The 20,326-nt window shown below is 37.2% G+C and overlaps 1 protein-coding gene across 3 annotated transcripts in view; it reads left to right on the forward strand.

Annotated features, from left to right (window-relative positions):
• The window catches only part of LAMA2 (laminin subunit alpha 2), a 583,647-nt gene that overhangs the window by 175,656 nt on the left and 387,665 nt on the right, over positions 1 to 20,326 (forward strand). For all 3 annotated transcript variants that reach the window (XM_072833687.1, XM_072833697.1, XM_072833705.1), the window contains exon 4: positions 5,829 to 6,071. In XM_072833687.1, the coding sequence (XP_072689788.1) occupies positions 5,829 to 6,071 (243 nt within the window). The remainder of the gene's footprint in view (positions 1 to 5,828; positions 6,072 to 20,326) is intronic.

A 20,326-nucleotide genomic window follows, 5' to 3' on the forward strand; every position in this document is an offset into this window, starting at 1 on the left:
GGCTGTCCTGGACTTCACCACATTATTCTAGGTTTAGTGAAGTTTTAAATTTATAAGAGACATAAAACTCGCCCAGAAAGTAATAATTGCTGGTATCTCTAGGTTAATATTTTTTAAGTTTGGCGCATCTTTCAAAGCTTTTATTGTTGGAATTTGATTTAAACAGGGTCTAGTAATAGTATTTTCGAAATCTGTAGATTCATCTCTTCAGAGCATTTTTAAGATTGTAATGAGCCACTTCTCTGTGATTGCACAGAAATTTTTGCTGGGGAGTAAGAACTTGGTAACCTGTGATGTGATGAGAATGGGTCTTTGAGTGAATCCTATATTGGACTCAGACTTTCAGTGAAATCCCTGTATCTGGCCCCACTCTTTTACCCCTGATTTCTCTTCAGATCAGCCTCTGTGAGGTTCTGTAGGTCTTCTCAGGGGCTCCAGCAACTCCCGAGTGCTTGAGGCCATGACCTCTATTATCCCTCATCAGCCAACTATCATGCATGTTCCAGAAAAAAGCTGGATGGTTCTTACCTTCTTATTTTTTTCTTATTGGTTTCTATTTTATTTCTTTATCCCCTCTTTTGAGGTCTCAGGTCAAAGTGGATAATTACACCTACTGCGTCTATCAACCCAAACACAGAGCTGTGTACATACCTCCAGTTTTGTTCTTTCTCAAGATTGTTTTGGCTCTGGGTCTTTTGTGGTTCCATGAAAATTTTAGGATTATGCGTTCTAATTCTGGAAGCTTCCCAGCTTATTCCAATGGATACCATGCCTGGAAACACCTGATTCATGGAACCCTTTGTGGTTCTGAAAATATGTAGCTCCCATTGTTTCCTGAAAGCCAGTGAACCTATATGGATAAATCAGAGAACTTGACAAACTCGCTAGTAGAACTGAGAATACAGATGACTTTTTAAATATAGTGGATTTGGCATCACAGCACATAGAAACATTAAACTCGCAAGAGCAGGTGCTAGACTACAGCAGAGTCTTCTCAAAATTAAGCAGTTTTGTTATGTGAGCAACTGTTTGCTTTAGGAAGTTCACCAACAGCACTGTCGGGGGCGGGGGAGGCAAAGCTCAGCAGTGAACAGATATTAGATGACCACATGTGGTTCCCTTGAGAGATTAAGGCAGGAAAAAATGAAAGAGTAATTTAGATCAAGTCCTATGAGAAAGGTGAAATGTCATCCTCCATAGAGAGTGTCCATTATTAATATTTCTATGGCTTTCATGGGGATCAGGCTTATAGGAAACTGAGATTCTATGGCCTTGTTACATCATTAAGGATGCATACTTTGACCTAGCTCTCTGAACTGCATACCAGTGATACTCAAAAGTCTCAGTAAAATCCACAGAATGCAGTACTCTTCGGTAGCATTTTCCTAGACCTGTGATTCTTCTGAATATAAGGCAACTGGGATACAGTGGATTTCTGAGAGTCATTGCAGAGAATATTAAAAAAAAAAAAATCCAGACTGAACAATTCATGTGTTATAAATCGATTGTGATTGTAGGTGTTAGACTTATCTGCATGGGTTTTAGGTGAGCTGAGCTGTTCAGCCCAGGGCAGCATCTAGAATAGCCAGTTACTAGGTTGCTTGCTATAGGCCGTGAGGTCCCCTCTTTCACCCTAGTGCTATTCCAGTATCATCTTACCTCAGCCATGATGGTAAAAAGCATCCCTGCCTACAGTGTCATATGTTACTTGTTAGTGTGGGACTGAAGAATTCTTCAGAAAGATTTTGACCACCAGTTCCACCCTATATGAGATCAAGTTCTTAATACAATGCACATAATAAAAGGAACATCTAATTTAATGCTACATTAGTGAAGTAATTGCATGATATTTTGCTAGATGACATCTGAATGGAGTTTGAAATGGGAAGTTATCTCTGTTACAGTAGAATGTTAGACATTTGATGTTTTTCAAAAGTTATTTGGAATTTTTTAAGGTATGAAGTTTGTAAAAAAAAAATGCCCCGACAGGAAAAAAAAAAAGTTGGGGTCTTGTGTGTTGCAATCTAAGGTTCATTGAAGCCTAGCTGTCACAGCATTCTTATACTTCTTACAGTGAGGAATTTGCTTTCCTTGTTGCATACCACAGATTAGGGTTTTGTTCATCTGGAGAAAAGGTTTAATAATTACGGATTTTTGACGAGTCTTTATAGTGAAAACACAAGACATAATTAATACAAGGGCATAGGTACATTAGGGAATTATTCTATGAGGGTCATTAAAATTTTGTTGTACTTAGAACATCACTGTTAAAAATTTTACACAGCATTCTCTGATGCCTTCAAAGAATACTTCTATTCATTGTGTTTTTCAATAATGCTGTCTACCACATTCTTAAAAGTTTATTCAAAATACTACATGCCAACTAATTTAATTAATTTTGCATGAAATGTGAAAGAATCCATAGAAAATAAATGAAAGAGGGATATTGTTTTGAAATGGGGCTCTTCTAATATTCTCTAAGGCAATGACTGCTTTTCCATGTCACTTAATGCTGGCTGCTATATTGAATTATAGAAAGAATCTGTGGGGTTTCTAGTATAACTTTGTTTCACGGATTTCATCTATTATTCCAGAGCCAACACAGAAGCTTCTAAGTCATAAATCCACATTGTAGCTCTAAGAGAATTTGGCCTCTTCCTGTATTTGCCTTCTGATCTGCTTTCTAAACAAAGCTCTTTATCTCTTACCTCAGTGTGCCTTTATTGTTAACGTTGGGTACCTATGATCCCTAATTATGCTTTGTTATTTCTCTTTTTGTTTTCTATTTAAAAATACTTTTGTGCATTTTTTTTTTCTGAATGGAAACATGTTAATGTAAAAAAAATATAGATACATAGATTCTTTTTCCAAAGAACATGCAGTGTTTTGTTTTCATCACCTTATATCTTCTTCCATGATTTTGACTTTGGAAAATAAACATTGTGAAACAGAGGGTAAAAGAGTTTAAGTAATTTTCTTGGTACATAGACACATAATATGATGAACACCTAAGCAATGCTTGTCTTGGTTCCTGCAAGTGAAAAAGCATGCTGCTGTTGACTGGGAATCAAGACATAACAGGGAAAAAAGGTGTTAAACTCATAGAAGTAACATCATAGTACATTATTATAACTCTGGTTATGCAAATAAAAGTAATTAATATTGGATGCCCACTATTTCAAAAGAGTTATAATAAGGATTGTAACATCTTTAAAGATATAAAAGCTCTAGTCTCTGACCTTGAGGAGCTCACAATTTAGTCACTTGTATTTTTTGTCATTTTATAAACCCCGCCATGAAAAGTTTAAGATTACCAGAAATTGAGATTAGAGCTTTATGTTTATAGTAGAAAGAACTCTCTCTGTGTTGTATCAGATTAACCAATTCGTATGCTCCTCAGTGAGTTTATTATAAAAAAAAATTCCACATGCATGAATTGTTGAATGTGGATTGTCTAATAGAGATAATTACTTATAAAAACACCCCAAAATTGCAGAAACAACAAATATTTTGGATAAGGATTGATCATGTTCCATTTTACTCCTAATCTTGTTCTTTCTCTGGTATTTGTTTTGCTTTAATTGTTCTTTATTTAAAAAACAAACTTTAAAAAAAACTTTTTTAAAAACTATGACATTGGTGCATCTGGGTGGCTCAGCTGGTTAAGTGCCTGCCTTTAGCTCAGGTCATGATCCTGGGGTCCTGGGATCGAGCCCCACGTTGGGCTCCCTCTGCAGCAGGGAGCCTGTTTCTACTCCTCCTCCCCGCTTGTGCTCTAGCTCACTGTCTCTGTCACTATCTCTGCCTCTTTCTCTCAAATAAACAAATTAAATCTTTAAAAAAAACTAAGACATTTATGTTAATACATTAACATAGCAGGAGATTGGATGAAAAGTCAAATCTCTCCTCCTCCTCGACTCCTTATTCTCAAACGTCAGTGGTAATAGCTTTAACGTATACGTGCAGGTTCTTCCCCAGAATGTCCAAGCATGTACACACATACGTAGATACGTGTGTCTGCTTGCACTGATACTTACCTGTATACCCTTGTAAATATAGATTCATAGTATTTCCCACCTGGACTGATAGTAAAACAGAACCGATAGCCCAGACCAATCAGAGCAGATGTCTCAGCTGTTCCTTGCTATGCTGAGGTGAAAAGTGGTCTCAGGGGACAGGAGGCATGTGGGAGGCTTGGGCAGCAGCAATTTACCAACAAGTACAGAAGGCTATTTCAGAATTCTAATAGTTTTTCTACAACTGTGCCTGAAAGGCCTGTTCCAGCCCTACTTTCAATCATTTGATGGCGCATGGTTCCTCTGGTGGCACACTTGTGCTCATGTTCTTTCTCCTAAAGGCCACAAAAGCCCAGCATCAGAGCTCTTAAGGTTGCCCCTTCTATACTAACTTTATATATTTTTAAGTTTGATCCCTTGGAGTTGACCATGGACACTGTACATGCACTTATGAAGGCCTCATGTCAAAACTGGGCAGCAGATGAAGTTTATTTCCAGAACATTCCTTTCACAATCCCCTCTGTGTTCTCTCTGTTGTCCAGTGGGTCCTTTGGTCACATTTTAATGAGTCCATCCTCCCACTTTACCATTCCAGTGATTCTAATTATTCAGAGCTTAGTGTTTTCAGGCTCCCCCCATCTCAGAGCATTTAGTAAACAAAAAACATATCATTTGCTTTATTATCAGAGTACTTTTGATGTGTCTCTTATTACAATGTATTATCAACCCATGGATGGTAGGACTGTATTTTAAACTAGTTTATATCTATCTTTCTACCCGGGGCATTGCATATAAATGTCACTCAATAATGTTTGTGCATTATTCCTTCGGGTAACATTGGTTATGCACTATCACAAAACATCTAGAATGTTTACTTTTTATGCCTTCATATTTTATGTAGATTTCAAAATAAAGGATTGCCACAGTCCACTCAATGGTCACTCTGTTGACATATAGTAACTTCGTGTCTTTATTTTCCTTTAAAAAAAATACATGGTTACTTCTTACACAGAAAGTGTACTCACCCTTCACTTATTATGTTCAATCAGTTGTCTGCAATCAGTTTCAGTCAGTTTTCTGCAGGTCCTAGAATTTCTTCTCCATTATTTTTTATTTGAGAATTGGAAAGTAATTGATATTTATTATTTACAAGTCCTATACTTTGTATGTATTATCTCATTAATTCAAGTTGTCCCTCAGTACCGTACTTATTATTTACCCTAATTTGTAGAAAAGAAAACTAATTTCAGAAAAGTAAAATCGTCTGTCCAAGGTCACATAAATGCTAAGGCCACAATTTGAACACAGGGCTGTGCCTCTAAAGCTCTGTTGTTTTCGCTCTTCATACTAATTCCACCTTCGTGTACTTCTCTGAGGATGCGGTGATATTCTTGAGTATATTTTCCAAACTCTAAGGCACTTACCCACACATGGAATTTCTAACTCATACCTTGTACTTTCTAACACAGTACAGTGAGTAAATTGGTGCGTAATGAATGCTTTAGGTGATCATGATTATAATGGGATTTTAAAAATCAGATGAGATGATGTCGATGATTTGTTAGAGAACTAAAATCTCATCATAACCCATTTTCCTTTAAAGCCATGGCTGTCAAGATGAAACATCTCGTTTTAGCAAACGGCATTAAGCATGAACAGGCAACAGTAAAATCATTTCAGGGAACGTAATAGGGTTACGGAATAAAATCTGAAATAAAATTGACTGTAGCATTAAGCTTTATATGTGAAGAACAAAATGGTGAGAATACTTTGGAATTCAAAGTTGCACGCTGTTGTCGCCACTGTTCCCAGGTGTTCCAGATCGCCTATGTGATTGTGAAAGCAGCAAACTCCCCTCGGCCCGGAAACTGGATTTTGGAACGCTCGCTTGATGGTGTTGACTACAGGCCCTGGCAGTACCATGCGGTGACAGACACCGAGTGTCTAGCTCTCTACAATATCTATCCCCGCACCGGACCCCCGTCATACGCCAAAGATGATGAGGTCATCTGCACTTCCTTTTATTCCAAGATACATCCCTTAGAAAACGGAGAGGTAAGAGGAGGAAACTCACCGTAAGTACATTGAAATCGGCCTGTCAGAAAGATGTGAATATATCAGTAATTAATGTCAGGGAGATTTTAAAATAGGATTTAGCAGAAGTACATTTAAATGAGTTATTAAATAAAAAGGAAAAACCCAAGGTGATTAGAATTTTAACTACCTTCATCTACTCTGTGTCTCCCTCATCCAATAAAGATCAGAAAAGCGGAAATGGATTTAAGTCAGCAAGTCAGTGATTAGTTTCACACGTAGAGAGACTTTTCTGACATCAAGATTGCAAATAATCGGACAAAGATTAAGACCTTCACGGAGGGTGTGTGTACTCTGGTCTCCAGATGGAGACAAAGGAGGTGAAATTTAGGGAAAAATATAGTTGATATGGAGGGCATTCTGTTGGATTTCGGGTGTTTTCCTGTGCTCGCCACATAGGGCTAAATTTGTTTTTTTTTGTTTGGGGTCAGGCTTCCTATCATATGCTTAATTCAAAAGTGCTCAGCTTCTCTGTAGCATCTCCTACCCTTTGGTCAAGATTTTATATTTATTCAAACCATGGCTTCCCCTGTTACCATCTGTGTGATCTTGAGCCAGTGACTGAAATTTTCTCTGCTTCAGTTTCATCTCCCATAAATTGGGAAAAATAATAATAGCTCTTATTTCATATGATCATTAAGAAAATCAAATGAATTATTCCATTTGACGCAGTATAACAGTGCTGACAGACAGGTACTAGGTGTTCTGTAAGCATTAATTCTTTTTATATTTGAATAGTAATAATAATAACCATCATTATCAGTCATAGTAGTCGTCTCCTCTCAGATACCCTAACCTTGACTTAGTGATTCTCTCGGATGCTCCAATATTTCCCTAATCTGTCTCCCTTCAGGAGCTGTGGCCTGGCTACTTTTGTCCTACCTGCTAATATACATCTCAATTTATACTCCAATCTGACAGTCGCTCCTCACTCGTCCACACACCTGAAGCTAGTATCATTTTTTATATTCACATTTTCAGTAAACCCATATCCATAATCCGTGAGGTCTACCTCAGCCAGTCGAGGATTATCTTTTTAAACATTTTTCAGAGAAGTTAGATTCTTGACATAAATCGATCACTCTCCCTTTGTCAAATTATTGTCATATTATTCTACGAATGTATTCTAGTGCCTCACTGTGTCTCAGATTCCATGTTCAAAAATATCAGTTTTGGAGAAGAAAAATTCCAAATGGTACTCTCAGCAGAGATTTCAATCTGCCAAATGACAAGGAGTCAAATGCAGGGAGTCAAACAGCTGTTCAACTTGCTTTGTGCCCAGAGGCATCCAATTCCCGGCCAGATTGGCCTGAGGATATGGGAGTAGGGATGGAGCACAGAGATAATATATTTGAGTTGAATTTTTATTATTTTTCCCCCTGGATCTCGTATTTACCAGAACTCGTAATTATCTAATATTTATAAAGCTATTTTTTACCTTGAAAAAATGATCCAATTCAGAAACTGATCGAACAATATTAAAATGTGCTTAGATAGATATGTAACCTACAGGTTTACAGGCATATCCCCAATGCATGCCCACCCAAAGGATGGTTCTCCATCCTTTAGACCAGGTCAGCCTACTGACATGGAGCAAACAGAAATGTTGTTTGTTTGCCCAGCTGGCTATATTATTTGCATTCCTAGACACTTACTAACAACTACTCATCGATAGTGGCTCTTAGGAGCTACTTACTCAGATTTCCCTGTGACATGTGTTTAATTAAGCCTATTTCTTTTTCATAGGGAACTAGGTGTTAGAAAAAGAAAGTAATTCAAAATATTTGAAATAAAGTGGTAGTATTTAAGAGTTAGAATTAAATTCAGACGTCTCCTGAAATTCCTGTCTTATAAACATCTTACTGTAAACATCTTACTTTTGTAAAACATCTCACTTTTTGGAATAAACAGGTCCAGGGAAGGTAGGTGATATATATTCTCCAAAACTTCCCCCTCATTGGTAACAAAACTGAGATAAGAATCCAGGTAACCAGATACCCTGACCAACACTGGAAATTGATTTTTTTTTCTCTCTTTTTAAAGTTAGTAGTTGATAAACTCAAGAATTTAGAGGAGACAGAGATGCTGGATCCAGTACAGGAAGAAAGAGTCCTAATTCTGAGGTGTCATAATATAGAAGAACATATAAGAGATGGAAAGACTGGGTTCTCGTCTTGCTTCTAGTTTTTGTGGGATCTTGGGTTGGTCAGTTAATTGCTCAGAGATTGAATTTCTTGAATACATGACTTAGTTTAATGTATAAATTGACCTAGGATATCTTTATAATGCAATTTTGGGTATCATCTGCCATATAATGTGGGAATATTCTAAAATTTTTGGATGCTTACCTCCAGTACTTCCCAGACCAATGATTGTAAAACAAATCTTACTAACTTTTAGTTATAAAATGATGCTTTTTGGATACCACCCAAAATAAAATTATTAGTACTTATGTTCAAAACTTCCCAGAGAAGTAATACTCAAGTAAGAAAAATGAACATATAAACCAGTAAATGCAGAAAAATATAAGAAGAAGAAGAAGAAAGAAAAGGAAAAAAGGAAATCCTACAACAGAAATCTTTTTTTGAAGATTTTATTTATTTATTCATGAGAGACACAGAGAGAAGCAGAGACACAGGCAGAGGGAGAAGCAGGCTCCAGGCAGGGAGCCTGATGTGGGACATGATCCCAGGACCCCAGGGTCACGCCCTGAGCTGAAGGGAGACGTTCAACCCCTGAGCCACCCAGGCATCCCCCTACAAAAGAAATGTTTAGAGAGTAAACAACTCCCTCAGTTGAGCCAAAGGAGTCACACTGAGATCTCTTCTCAGAATAGAGGGAAACCAGAAACAATTCTTGGTATCGCACAATTTCAAGACCAATATGGAAAATTATCTCCAATATGAGTTAAACTAGGCATATAACAGAATTTACTTCCAATGTTGATGGATAATTGTATTAAGTATAGAATTGCAGAGTTGCAGCTTTTTTTCTTTCTTTTGGCACATGTTGTTGTCTTCTGGTTTACATTGTTAATGTAGAAAAGTTTAGTTATTGAATAATTTACCTATTGCCTGTTTTCTTTGATTTCTTTAAAGATAAAAATCTTTACTATGATGCTCCAGATTGGCACTCCCCAATACAGTAGTCACTAACCATATGGTATTATTTAATTTAGATTTTATTAACTCAAATAGAATGAAAATTCAGGTGCTCATTTGCATAGCCACAATCAGGTGTTAAATAGCCACATGTGACTAGCAGCTACCATGTTGAATTATTCAGAATAGAACCTTTCCGTCATTGCACAGAGTTCTGAGCAGCACTGCGGTGGATGATACCTTCTTAATTTCTGGATTGAGATTTATTTGGTTGGTATGTTTGCAGAGTCACATCTTTAATCAGTTCAGGAAATAATTCAATCATTAACTCTATAAATACTGTCTCCTTCCTTCCTATTTGTCTCCTCTGTAAATACAATTAAAAATAATTTGGGGGGATCCCTGGGTGGCTCAGTGGTTTAGCGCCTGCCTTTGGCCCAGGGCGCCATCCTGGAGACCCGGGATCGAGTCCCACATCAGACTCCTGGTGCATGGAGCCTGCATGGAGCCTGCTTCTCCTTCTGCCTATGTCTCTGCCTCTCTCTCTCTCTGTGTGACTATCATAAATAAATAAAAATTAAAAAAAAATGTAAAAAAAATAATTTGGAACTTCTCACTGTATATTTTATACTCTTTTGTATACATCCAACCTCTTGGCCTTTATTCTTGATTTTAGGTATGTGTTAATAGCGTAAAAATCTGCTATTCAAACTATTCATAGGCTTCTTGATTTCATGTATTACACTTTTCAGTTCTAGAATTTATCTTTGTTTCATTTTTGAATAGTTTAGCATTTAATTTTAAATTGAAATTGCATGGATTTATAGATATCTAAGTTTAACAAGATTATATGTACATTTTTAATATTCTATCTTTATCTCCTTGAGCATAAAGTAACAATTATTTAATACTTTTTGTTTGATAATTCTAATATCTGGCTTCTGTGGATGTATATTACCTGATCTGCTGGTTCTTTTTTCTGATGTCTTATGTGCTCATGTTTCTCACTTTTACAAAACAGAAGTTATATTTTTAAATGTGCATGTAGAAATCATTTGAGGCCTAAGATATGGTATTGTGAGGATTTTCTGATGCTTCTACCAGGCAGTGGCAATATGGCTGATCTTACTGAGTATGAAATGATTTCACTCATACATGAAATTTAAGAAACAAAGCAGATGAACATAGGGGAAGGGAAGGAAAAACAAAATAAGACAGAATCGAAAGGGAGACAAACTGTAAGACACTCTTAATTCTAGGGAACAAACTGAGGGTCGCTGGAGGGGAGGTGGGTGGGGAGATGGGGAACCGGGTGATGGGCATGAAGGAAGGCATGTGATGTAATGAGCACTGGGTGTTATATGCAACTGATGAATCACTAAATTATACTTCTGAAACTAATAAACACTATATGTTAATTAAATTGAATTGAAATAAATTTTAAAAATTAAAAAAATACAGTTTTAGGGAGTAAAATTTCTGGGACTTCGATAACACAAAGCTGTAACAGCTGCTTTAATTCCAGTTTACTTTAGGCTTCCTGTTTTTGGAGTCTAGACTGAAGTATGTGGGATTTACCAAAGCCCCACCCATACAAGTCTTATTGCTTCCTAGCACATTAATGTCATCAAAGCACTGCTTAGTCTCAGCCATGTCTTCTGGACAGGGAAATGCCCACCAGACAAAAGCTGTCACAATATGCCCTTTACCTCTTTTGATATCTTTCTTCTCCTTGATATCGAGAAGGTGATTTTTCTACCCTTTTGATAACTATCTACTGGCTTAAAATAAATGTTTTGACATTTTTCTACACTTGGTCTGGTTGTTAATCATTGACTGTATTAACATTCATTATATAATCTACCATAAAAAGGAGCGTGGTCTCATATGCATTTTTAAAATTGATTTTGAAAAAAAAAAGAAAAAAAAGAAAATTTATTTTGGAATAATCATAAACTTACATAAATGTAAGAAGAATATAGAGAATCCATGTCTTCTTGACCCAGCTCCACTGTTAATACCTTCAAAGCCACTATGCATAGGTCAAAACTAAGAAATCAACATTGATTGCATTGTATTACATTGATACATGATTTCATTCATTTTCTTCAGTGTCTTATTTGTTTTCTGGGATCCAGTTTGGGATACCTAATTGTATTGTCATTAGGTGTCTTCTTAGTCTCCTCCGAATTATGAAAATTTTCTAATCTTCTCTTATTTTTCGTGACTTTAGTTTTCATCACTTTTAAAAGCACAAAGCACTGGTCAAGTGTTTTGTGGCATATTAGTTTATTCATTTTGCATTCTTTGATGTTTTCTCATGATTAAACTTGGCTTCTGGATTTTGGGGAAGGATACCATGGAGGTGAAACAGCTTCCTCACTGCATCACTCCCATTTCTTTTTATCTTTTTATATGGACATCTGTTGTCTATTTCCTTTTAACTGGTTTATAAATCTTACTGTGCTTTTTTTTTTTTTTTCTTTTTAGAGAGAGTAAGAAAGGTGGGGAGAGGCAGAAAGAGAGAAAGAATCTCAAAGCAGGCTCCATGCCCAGTGTGTTTTTAGACAGATTTTTATTTTGGACAGCAGTGCCTAAATATTCACTATGATTTGAAATATACATTTTTGACTAAGCGTTGATGATCATTTGCTTCCAGTCTTTCACAATACCGTTTAAATATAAATTTAAGTCAGAGAATAAGAGAAATAAGAACAAAGTATTTTTAAGGCCCATCCATGAAACAAGATATGATAAAAAAAAAGTCTCAATTTTAACACAGTAATTAAGCAATAATGATTATGTTATAGGCATAGAATATTAATAGAAAATAATCTTCTGTGACTAATATCAAATCTATCAAGTCTAAGGTTTATTGCATTGTTACTTGCCTGGAGAATTTTGGGGACATGTCAAAATGTTTAGAACATTTTACAATATTATACTTCAGATGAAAAGTGCCTCACTTTAGACCTGAAAGTTACCTTAGGTAAATTCCTCATTGTTCTATTAAAACCCTTTAACAATACCCTTCAATATTACAGCCCTCAACTTCAGCTTCTTCTGTATCCAAACTGTAATACTGCCTGTTGCCTGTGTCATTATTAAAAGCCATGTGGCTTTTTCTTCTGCTCTCTTGAATTTTAGCAACATCATCTCTGCTTATTTCTTCTATTTATTTGTTGCTCCAGCCACCTCCACTCTTTCCCCCTCCATCCTCTGGCTTGGCCTCTTCTCTGCCCTCCACTTCACATTTCCTAAAAGAGATCAACAAATGTTGATTATGTGGATTCACCAGAAGGGTCCTTTGGGGCACACATCCAGTCCCCTAGACAACTAGATTCAACTACTTCCAAGAAAGAGATTAGTCCTGCAGTCTAGCATCCTAGGCTTGCACCCAGAGGGAGAAGAGTTCACTCTGAGCTATGAGATGATCAAGTCTCAGGCCCTGGCAAAGGAGAGAAAATGGAGGACAGTGGAGGTATAATAATATGACCCAGTATGTTGTTATCCAAGCTGTAGACAGAAGGAGGCTTTGAACAAAAGCCTTCAAGGATTTTCATTTTAGAAAAATTATGTATCATCAATGCCAAGAGAGGGCTTAGCAGGCAACATGCCTTGCCTTGCTTTGAGAGAATGATCCTGAGCTCCCTAGTAGGAGCTGTAGGGTATGAAGCAACAGACTCCAGGGGTCCTCCATTACTTTGAGGCCAAAGACAAAAGGTTTGGTGGGAACAGCTGCGTAGGTATACCTCTCCAGCGGCGCTACAGGGCGCCAGCTCTATCAAGAGCTACTATTGGCTCAAGTGCTGCCCCTGCAGGAAGCATTTGCCCCAAGATGCTATTGAGAACTGGTAACAAGAACCGCCGCCTAGAGACACGACTGATAACCGTGCCTGCCGCACTGGTGCCTCCCGAACTTGGTTTTACTTGGACATCCTCATCGAGGACATTTGAAAGAGCTGTTTCTTGGTTCAGGGCTTATAATCCAGTAGATTTGGGAAGGGTTTAGGAAACTCTCTATATATTTTAACAAGTAGTCCTGATGATTTTGATGCCCCTCCTCTGAACTTACTGTTCAGATTTTCCAGCCTTCTCAAACTCTGGAGAAGAACTGATCATCAGCTATTTAAGGCAAGAGCGTCAGTCATTCTAGCTACGCTACTTCTACCTAAAGAGACATGTTTTTCTGTCAGGAAACATGATTGGCTTTGGCAGACTAAATCCCTGGGTAGGTTTAGGTTGAGTAAATAGAATTTGAGCTATAACTAGGTTATGGATGGTTGAAGAGGTGGCTGAAAGGGGGGGGTCACATTAATATTATTGACAAGGATGGGGATGTAGAGATGGGACTACTTTAGGGGTCCTAGAATGAAAATAGTCATCAATGTTTTTCTTTTCTATGAGACTCTCTCCTTTCCCTGGCTGGGATTATTCCTTTTAATTTCTTTGGGTTGTCACTAGACTGCTAACTAAATATGCATGGTTACCATAGTAATTTTTGCTTCAATTTCCTCATACAGAGGAAGAGTTATTTACATATGATTTCTTCTTCTTACTGCTCTTCTGGACTGCAACTCAAATGGAACTTAGATTCACTTTGATTCTGCTTTTGAAACATGGCAGGCTTATATAAAAATCCCTGAGAAACCGTCATTAATTCTGGAAGACTCTTTTTTCCCCCTGTAAACTATATGTAGAGCTTTGATATAGTTTTGATTTCCTCTGTGACAGAATTTTATATACACAGACAGAATATTTTCCTTCCTCTTTTCATCACCTGACATTATGGTGATTCTTAGACCTGCAAACACTGGAGAATGAAGAAATGAAACCAACATTATATTTAAAATCGTTTCGGAGATCTTTCTTTGATGTAATACTGTTGAGGGTATAGCATGACGGCGCAGAAGTTGTGTGGAAATGAGGAACGAGACTTTCACAATTTTCCTTGGAGTTGTTCCTCTATGGAACAGCAGCCAGGGATCACTAATTTGTATCAGTTATGAATAGAGACTTAGGGAAATGCTTATTTTGGGTTTTAGACTTCCTTTCCTGAAAAATAACTGTGGTATTGACCAACATGGTGCCAGTTAGTACCCTGGGGAGCAGCATGAAAGTACGTCGTCACAGTGAGGGTCACCCGGCATCCTCTAAAAAGCAAGTTTCCATTCTAGTTGGAATACACAGAGCCCTTGAAATATTCTGGAATTACACACACATAAAATTAATAATTCATTTAAAAAATAGACCTTTGTGATTAAGATAAAATTAAGAGGATTGTGTTCTTCCTCTCTGTTGATCAGTTTATAGATCCCCCCCCTCAGCAATATTGTGCTTAGAAAATATCAGTAAATCCTTGTCAAAATAATACAGTATTATTGAAAAGTCATGAAGGCCAGAGAAAGCAAACAAGAATGGAATCTCAAGGAGATAGCGCCGATCCTCAAGAGCTGGTTATCTCAGTGTTATGGAAGAGGATTTACCAGGATTTATTAAAATTAATAAACAGAAAGTTCCGTTTCCATTAAGCGAGGTAAGGTAGTACAGGGCCGAGTAGAAGGCACAGAAGCACACTTCCTTTCAGGTATAGCTTTGCCATTGATTAAACGTGGGGCTTGGGCAGGTGAGTGAACCGTCCGCTGTGTGTCTGGGCCAGTTCATCCCACTGTAATGAAGACCAAAGTAGGTCCTTTATGGTATTGCCTCCTTGTCTATATTATATGATCCCCAGTTTTCTAGTTCAACAGCTATTTGCGGGGTGACTGAGCTGGCGTAGGCTGGATTGAGAGTGGGGTGCACGACCATGGCAGAGCCATGCTGTGCTGCTGTGTGTGGTCAGCACAAGGGGAGGCGGGGGTGACAAGACAGGAATGGAAGAATAAGCAAAGCAAAAAAAAAAAACAAAAAACAAAAAACAAAAAACAAAAAAAACCCAAGAGCTTACTGGAGTTTAAAGAGACAGAAGAGATCGATGAAGGTCTCAGGTGCTGACATGGGTTAGTCTGGGGCCTGGCAGGTCACAGTAAGGATAACTGGCATTTACCTCAGGCTTGTTTTATGGCAGGCACTACTCCACGGGTTTACAAGGAGAAACTCATGTGTACTCACACTTGCCTCATTTTATAGCCGAGGGAAATGTGGTGCAAACAGGTTAAATAACTTGCCCAGAGTTTCAACCTAGTAATTTTTGGAGCTATGATTTGAATCCAGTGTGTCCTCTGGGCACCAGAAAGGCACAAGAACAAATTTTCTCCTGCATCTGGGATTTTCTTGGAAAATCTGCTGGGCATTGCAAGCCCAAGAGGCCTCACTCCCAGCAGACCCTGCTTCTCTCCGCATGAGTGTGCACAGACCCAAGATTGGGCTGCTGCCTAGTTTTTAGCTTACAGGGGTTTAATATTTTAATGTTTTATGTTGTGGAAAAATTCTTCACTCTCCTCTTTTTCTTTATGATAGCAACTTACTTTAAAAGTATAGAGTAGCATTTTTTAAAAATTTGCATTCTCTTTTTTGCAACCTTTTTATTTATCTTGTTATTTTTTACCCTTTAAATGTTTTTTAATTTCTAGTTTTAACAGTTTTATCTTGGTATATTTACATTTATCATATGTTGTTTTTCTTTTTTAAACTTTATTCCAGTAAATGATTTAAGTTTCTTCTATATTGTCTTATATATATATATTGTGTGTGTGCATATATATAGTTTGCTTCCGGGCACCCTTATAGACTGAGTGTTCTAGTCTTTGGGTGTCCCAGAGACTATTCCATATTAAATAGGTCAGTGATAAATAAAGTAAGAAAAGATTTCTCACCAGAGCATCTTAGGGAAATAATTCACAGATCCTATGTGGGTGTGTTAGTTCAGACTGCTGTGACAAAAATGCAATAGACTAGGTGCCTTTCTCACTGTTCTGGGGATAAGAAGTTCAAGATCAAGGTGCCAGGATGGTTGAGTCATGCCGAGGACTCTCTTCTGATTTCTTCACATGCCGGAGAAGGCAGAGAAAGAAGCTTGGTAGTATCTCTTGTTATAAGGGCCCTATTCCCATTATGAGAGCTCCCCTCTAATGGCCTAACTACCCTCCAAAGACCCTATCTCCAATGCCATAGCATCAGGATTAGAATTTTAAAATATGAACTTGGGTGGGACACCAACATACAGTCCATAACAGTGGGTCACTCTCATTAACACCAACAGAGCTTCTGTTGTGTAGGTAGACTTAGAAGTCCAGAACTTTTCAAGCATCATGTAGGTGCTTGCTTTCAATGGCATGCTTTATTGTCCCATCAAAAGCCCTCTGAATATGAGAAACTGTTACTTCTTTTTCCATTTCCATAAGAAAGTACATAATGCTATGTTAGACAGACTTGAGGCCCATCATAATAACATCATTACTTCTTAAAATAAAATTCTCAAATATTCTAATACAGTAATCCTTTTTTGAAGCCTTTCAAATTGACTATTAACATCAATAATAAAATCATATGTCTTGAAAGTAGCTACTCATTTCATCCACATTATAAAAGAGATAATAGAAAACAAGGTTTTAAATAACTTCGAAGAGATTCATTTCTCGAAAGTATAGATAATTATATCAAATATTACATTTGGCAGAGATACAGCAATTCCCCATCTTATAGGTAATTATATTAAGAATATTAAGTAAAGGACCAGGTGAATGATTTTTTTGGGCCATCAAAACTTAAAATTTGTGTTCTTCTTTTATATTGGCTCATGCTAATTCTTTAAAATTATTACTTTTATTGTCAATTAGGTAAAATCCTGTCTGGACTGAATTGACATTATCTATCTCATTGTTAGAAACAACAGCTACCTATACCCCTAAATTTACTAATCTCTTAGTCTTTTGGACATCTGAAAATTTTGTCAGTTTTGATCTGAATAAATTTCAGACTTTATTTTATAGACAAGTGGTATTTTTTGTATGAAAAACAGTATTTTCATACATTCCACTTTTGGTCAGTGCTGAAATCACTGTCAAGTAAGGAAATTTGTGCAAGGATGGAATAAGATTTAATATTATATAGAATTTTTAGTTTATATATCCACTAATTCTTTTCTCCTGTGTAAATATTATAGAGACATAAATGCATGAGTATTTAATTATGCTAGCATGTATGGAAGAATTTCAGAAAAGCTAGGTAAAGCAAGTTCCACTTGTTATATTAATTGCAACTTGCCATAAAAAACACCCATGTTAAAGTTCTCTGAACTGAGAATTATAAATTGTTGGTTTTTTGAGTCAATTCTAAAGCATATTGAGATGACAAAATTATGAAGTAGGAACAATATTTACAGTGCACAGAAAGAGGGAAAAATAACTTTAAGCATATTGGACCTTATAGGAAGCATTTGAGACTATTGAAAGTCATCTGTGGCTTTTAAAATCAAGAGTGAAGTCCTGAGCAAACATTCTCTAATGGAATAGCAGGTCATGCTCCATTTGATGATGCCTCATCACTTTTTTTTTTTTTTTTAACATTACTGAAGTAGGAGCTAAGCCTTTCAGTCAAAACGAAAACTCCATGGAGAACAAAAGGATTCGTGGGTTAACTATTGTTATTGTCATGAGCAATGTTGGCAGTTGATCTTCTATGTGGTGTTCATTGATTACAAAGCACATGTCATACACTTTGCCATCTCACCTTCATCAAAGTCTTGAGGACACTTGGAGCCAACGCAATTTTTTATTCTCATTTTGCAGATGGAGGTTAAATAACTTGTTCACGGTAACATAGGGGTAAATGTTCAACATTAATCTCTGGGTCCAGGTCCAGCTCCAATCTTCTGATGGCAAATCTCATAATCATTTCATTTCCTAAACTGAACCCTTAGGTCCAATAAGCCATCTTCTAAATATGTATTTGCCATTGGTCAGAAGGGCTGTGTGACACTGTGAATAATTAAGTACCGTCCACCATCTTTACTGGGAAGAACCTGAGGATATATCAGAAAACCAGTCTCACATGGGAAAGATAATGTACTATTATCTTTATTGCAGAAGTATACTTGAAAATACAACAAAAGATCTTGAAGCTAATAGAATAAGCTTCTGATCCCTAGGGGAAACTATTTCTAAGAGCCATCATCCAAAGTCCTTGAGATAAGTAACCCAGGAGTGGAATGGTTGTGATTGCACTTTACAAGCAAACTTAAAAAGATATCAGCAGCTGCTTTACCAGGTCCCCTGCTATGAAATAAAAACAGTAGAAAGCTCCACTGCAGAGCATGCTAGCCTGAGGATGTGTACTGTTTTGTACCATGGCAGACGACTACAGCCAAATATGTATTTTCCTTGGAAATAGGTAAATTAATAACTTTGTTGAATTCTGCTACCTGGAAATCACATAAGATGCACAATTTAAATTCCCATCATGGGTAGCAAGAGTCCTATGATACTCATTTTGCAAAGGAGAATGGCAACCTTGGCAAGATGACGAGTTAGAAAATTATATTCCCCTTGTGTAAATTTGCTCTTCAGCTTCATTCCGTAAGAATTATTTATTTTCTTATTCAACAGATAAGTGCCTTCTAAAACCAAGCCTACTATTAGGGCGAGCCATATGGAATTGCCAATATTTGACTATTTGTAGTCAATAAATATGCAGTTTCATATGTTTTAAACTAATATATGCCAAAGCATGAATAAACATGTTTGCAGAAATTTAAATTGTCCTCAGCATAACCTCACCTGTATGCGTTATTTTAGTAAAAGCATTAAAGGGAAATCAAGTCTTTTCACTGAAACTATGGTTGCTAAGTATAATAATTTATACTAGTTTTTTTGTGATACTAGTTTTTAGTTTTGTTAGTGATACGGTGAATAGGAAACTGAAAATGAGTCACACTGCATTTGTTTCTTAATTTGGGGGGGTGGAGAATAGCAAATAGCATGTTTCATATAAATAATAGGCATCCCTTAGGAGTCATGGGGAACCACGTGGAAGTTGAAGGTGTATTAGTTACATGCAATCGGTATGAGAACTGAGTTGTTTTGGCTCACAGAATGTAAAGCATGTATGCATGCATCTGTGTTTTCACATAAACACATTCCGGTACCCTTATTTGTGCAGCATAATCACATGGGTAGATATTAGCTCTATCAGGAGTGCCAGCTGCCACTTTCTTAGAAGCATTTCAACTATTTTTAAACCTGATGTCCAATTTATAGCAGTTATCCTCTGTTTTCTTCAGGACAAATTACCTTATTGCCAGACTACTGGTGAAACTTTCTGAAAATTACGTGAAGGGGGAAAAAACTCCTCTTATTATTTTTTGAAGAGGAAAACCCATAATAATGATTTAATTTTGCTATTTCTTATCTTTTCATTTGTTCTTTTTATCAGTGGATGAAAAACACTGTGTTCTTCCTTCTGATGATTTGTTATGCTCGTTCCATTTATCTTAAAACAAGATAAACTTTGGTGTTGAATTAGCTGCGATACAGCAGCTCACACATTAATCACAACTGGGCAAATGCATTACTAAAAAGATAGGACATCCAAAATATGGCTGGGATACAGTTTCAGTTCAACCACTATATGATTTGGTATTATAAAGAAATGTTAGGAGTTTGTATAGCCAGTCAGTAGAGCTCAGCATTTAGCTACTTTTTTCGTTAACAAGTACTGAGCACCACCTGTGCAGCAAACTCTGTCTTAGGTACAGGGGACAGAGGACATTATATTTTGGGGAGATAAGATAGATTGATAAATGAGGGGAAACATCCTGAAGACTTGGACAGGCCTGTAAAGGCCGGCCTAGCCCAGAAGAGCCTGGGCCACTGGATGTCGAGTTGGGGGAGGGAGAGAGGAAGAGACTGACACAGAGAGAGACCGAGAGCAGGAGAACGGCAGGAGTCTGGCTGGGGAACGGCACGGTTGTCACAGAGAAAGTGTGGAGGGAAGCGGTGGGAGGCTCCTGTGTTCACAACAATTGCTTGACTTGCCACGATTGTTTCAGTTACTGCATCTCTGAATAAATCGAGTAGCGAGGCTGTTTGTTCTGAGCTAGAAAGCAGTTTCAGAATGAGAAAATTCAGTGTTGTTTTATGTGTTTTGGCGGGGAGAGGCAAAGAAAGAGGGAAGAGA

The sequence above is a fragment of the Canis lupus genome, chromosome 1, assembly GCF_048164855.1.
Source record: "Canis lupus baileyi chromosome 1, mCanLup2.hap1, whole genome shotgun sequence".
In the NCBI taxonomy this organism is placed as follows: Eukaryota; Metazoa; Chordata; class Mammalia; order Carnivora; family Canidae; genus Canis; species Canis lupus.